Raw genomic sequence first — 4,263 nt, forward strand, 5'->3', positions numbered from 1 at the left:
GTGCCCAAGAAACCAGCAGAAAATTAAAAGCTGGACAATAAAGCTTCTTGTCTGCATGCTGAAAATTTGACAGAACTGGGCTAGAAATGGTTGCTGTCACACTCAAATTAACTCACACATCTGATAAAGATTGGAGCACCCACAGGTCAAACCCAGTATCTGTGTCCTCATTTACAAAAGGCTTGGTTTTTGATTTTTGAGATTCCTGCCCAGAAACTGCAGCCAAATCAAGGCCTGAATTTTTGTGGTTGTGAATGGTTCCAGTTCCTTTTAGTGCCAGTGAACTCTAAGAGGACCCAGCAACTTTACATTTGAAATGCTCATTTGGGTGCCAAAGCTTAGATACTCAAAGACAAGAATAATAGGAAACTCTGCTGCTGCTACCTCCAGAAAAGCAAGTTCTTGGCAGTGTGATTCTCCTGCACATATGAGGAAAGACACAGCATTCTGGGCAAGGTTCTTCACTCTGCACCACTGCTGGGAGAACCTTTGTGGCAGAAAAAAAAATCTGCCTTGTGTGTTTTGCTTTAATATTCAGTACTCATCAAAGACCTTTTGTTTTTCAGGCCAAGCTTTCCTCCCTCCATGCAACACGACTTCATGATTCTGCCAGAGGCTCATCTTCAGGCCATCTCAAGGGCTCCAAGGAATTTCAAGAAGACCAAGATGTCAAATGCCACTGCCACAGGAAGGCAAGCAGAACACCTTCAGCAGACAGCTCAGGCCCAGACACAAGATCAAATTCCATTCAGGAATTTGCAGAGTCCTTTGAAAAGCAATTGCATCTCAAAAGCAAGCGCTCAGTTTCTTTGGTAGGTAACAACTAACTTTGTATATAGACTACATAAGAAAGAGCCCAATCAACCAACAATTGAGCCAGCTTTGTCCTTCGTGTAATTGCTGTGACTTTGCTGGAGACAGTGTAGAAATTAATTTAGATTAGAATTTTTCACATTATGTTGTCTCAAATGACTACAAACAGTAGCACAAACAAGGTTAAAATTGTATCATTGGTGTGAGGATTCTTGATGTAGTGTTGCCATCTAGGCTTATTCAGAAATATTTATCCTCAAAATGAGGTACTGCACTGGCCGTGGCAATATTTTCAGAGGTTTTTATGGCTATGACAACAAAACATGACAAAATAAAACCAGGTTTGCTTCACTTATGCCATGAGACCCAGCTCACTTTCTCACTGCTGCTGACCTGGTTTAACCTATATGGTATTATCTGTAAGACTGCCAGGCACTGCAGTGTTTGAGAGGCTTCTTTCTCTTTTACCCCTTGGGACTCCATCCACCTGCTTTCTGCAGTGTCACCACGCTGCTACGGCAGCAGCTATTGCTATAAGTGGCTGAACATAATTTCACTGTAAGGGCATGCAGGCAGCAGGGGATTTTCCCCCCATTTCATTCTTTTCCCCATCATTCTGTCCTGAGACAAGACCATTTTTTGTATGGTTTGTGTTGAGGAAGTAGCCAATAACAACCTTTTGTCTATGACACTTTAACACATTTTTGTAATTATGATACTTACTATCTGCTGTATCATACAGTGGAAGGAAGGGTGATAAATCCTAATTCACTTTTACATACCAGAACACTATCAAATTGTCACCACATTCAAAAATGTTCTTGAATAACACTTGACTTTGTCACCAGATAGCCATAGAAGGAAGTATCTTTTCTTTTTTCCAGCTTGTTGACACTGACAGGTTGTATGGAAAAGTAATTTTCATCTCTCTTTGCAGACCTTATATGCAGCAAAAGAGAGGAAAAAAATCTCTTTTCAATAAGCATCATTTTTACATGATCAGTTCCACAATTAGTCCTTGTATGACCAGCCCTCTAAGAATATGTAGAATTATGGTGATGACAGCACTGTTATGCCATTGTCAAGATTTTAAGTGCATTCTCTGATCCTTTTTCCCCTTTAGGAGCTACTCAATTTATTTCATTTGGAAATTCACATTGCCTCATGTGCCAGTGCTCACTAGTGGTTGTCTGGTTTATCATTTCTAATTTCTCAAAAATGCCTATGGCTAGAAAGTCTATGAGTGTGTAATAATTGTATGATATGTATAGTGAGCATAATGTACTAAATATGACATCAGTTCCAGTTAAAACATGCACTCCTGTACCCTCCTGTAATCCACAGTGGCATGTGCTGAGCTCTATTTTAATCTGTCTTTCAAGTAGATCAAGTCGTTGTCATTCCCTCAGTCACCACTGACATTTGAGAGATGTGAAGTTATTGTAGATCTCAGAGAACTGAACAAGAGGTGTTAGAGATTTGAAAAGAAATTTGAGCTTAGATTTGTGTCTCCAAATGGAGCATTTTTTTTTGCAATCAGAGCTCTGTGTGTGCAATTCAAACCAGATGGATTATGTCAAAGGACAGAAACATGGAGTCTGGGCTGAAATCTTTGAGCCCCTCTGTTTTTCCCTCCTATCTGCTCCCCCACTCAAGTCTGCTGGGCAGGTGACCCTTCTATCATACACAGAGTATAATCAAGGCATGTTTGTTGCTTCTTGCTGAGTTTTAGGGTGACTGGCTTGGGCCTTGAATTTGAGCCCATCATGGTAGAGCTGATCATGCTGAGACAGGTTACTGGAATATTTTTGTTATACAATACTAGTGAAATAAAATGATGAGCTTGCCTTTATTTTTTTTTTTTTAATTCGTGTAGGAGTCACTTTTAATTCCCAGATATTTCTTCCCTGCCTTTTAGCAGCCTGAAGGCGCGAAGGAGAGACGAGAAAGAGAAAGATTGCATTTGAGAAAAAGCAAGTCTCATAAGAGAATGGAAGAGAAATCAGAGCCAAGGAGAGAAGGAGAAGAAGCTGAAGTACCTGTAAAACACAACGAGCAGTTTTCATCACAAGCAAGCATTCAGAAATGATATTTATGCACAGGCATCTAGAATGCATTGAGATAATTAATTCTAACTCTCTCTCTGAAGAGCAGAGGGAGAATTCTTATTTTGTTTTGACTAGAAGAGGCCTGATAGCTAGAATAAACCCTAAGCTCTGAAACAAGAGTAAAATTCAACTGCATCGTCGACACCATGTTACTACCTTCTTTTCTTTACTTTTGTCATTAGGAATGTGACCTTTGTCATAGGAGTGTATCAGTAACAAGATCCAAGTTAGCAATTAACCACCATAAGAGGGTTTCAGACAAATTCAGCGTTATTGCAGGACAGTGGTGGATGTGTTCATTTAAGAGAAGACCACCACGAATGTATTACAGAGCAGTGCAAAGTCATCCAAAGCCTTATGTTTCTGTTTTAATTAAAAACAGGCTTACTGGTAGGTTTGGGAAGAAAAATGTACACATAAACAGCCTACTGCTTCCTGGCCCTGATACTCACTTAGATTTGTCTGGAAAATGCATACCTTTTTGCTTTGACAGTCTTTCAACTCCACATTTATGGAATTTTTCTCTTCTACTCTTCCCTGATGTCTCACTTCTCTCTGCTTTCCCTATCACTATTCAGCATGACTCCTGTTCCTCTGACATCCCTCAACCCTCTCCCATGTCCTCAGTCCCATTTCCCCAGTCACACAATTAGTTCATTCTCCCAGATTTAACCTCATCACCTCGCTTCTTTTGTGGCTTTCCTTCTCTCCATTTTCTGCTTTGTAGCCCTTCCTCGTAGCTACCAACCTTTTTTGCTGCATCGCTACTAATGCCTCTTCACAATTTGAGCTTTGTGAAAGTTTTCCAGTAAAAACAGAGATGTTCTACCTCTCATACTTCCATATAATCTCTTCAAGGGGTTGCTGAGGCACTGCAACCCTTTTTCCTTTTTCCGTGTCTCGAACTTAGGCCAAACCAAGGGAAGTAGAACTGGCACGATCTGCAAAGAGCAGGAGTTGGGAAAGCCTTGTTCCTCTGGCTACAGATCTCCTGAACACGTGTAAATCTCATCTCCACATGCTCACAAACACATGCACAGCCCCATAATTCCCCCGTGCTTACCTTTCTTCAACAGGCAGGTCTTCTCTCTAGAGACAACCCTGCTCTCTTTGGGAATATTCTCCCCAGGCCTAGTATGGAGAAAGCCTGCTCTGGATAATATAGCTAGATAAATGTGAAGACTAATGAAATCATGAGCAGAAGTTAAAGTCTGTTGGATATTCTTCCTGTGATTTTCTGTAATTGACAAAGATCTAACAATTTTACCTTAGCGCCTTAATTTTGAATGTTCAACCTTTTAAAAGCTTAGGGCATCCTTAAAACTTTGTAAGACTTATCTCC

At 40.5% G+C, this 4,263-nt stretch overlaps 1 protein-coding gene across 1 annotated transcript in view; it reads left to right on the forward strand.

The window, feature by feature from the left end:
- Positions 1–3,052, forward strand: part of LNP1 (leukemia NUP98 fusion partner 1) — a 10,385-nt gene extending 7,333 nt beyond the window's left edge. Inside the window, exons 2-3 of the mRNA XM_027904590.1 lie at positions 567–812; positions 2,732–3,052. Of these exons, the coding sequence (XP_027760391.1) occupies positions 567–812; positions 2,732–2,902 (417 nt within the window). The 3' untranslated portion in view covers positions 2,903–3,052. The remainder of the gene's footprint in view (positions 1–566; positions 813–2,731) is intronic.
- Positions 3,053–4,263: the final 1,211 nt, after the last annotated feature.

This window comes from Empidonax traillii, unplaced genomic scaffold, assembly GCF_003031625.1.
Source record: "Empidonax traillii isolate 1590-97213 ecotype Southwest subspecies unplaced genomic scaffold, ASM303162v1 scaffold1067:size500408, whole genome shotgun sequence".
NCBI classification, from domain to species: domain Eukaryota; kingdom Metazoa; phylum Chordata; class Aves; order Passeriformes; family Tyrannidae; genus Empidonax; species Empidonax traillii.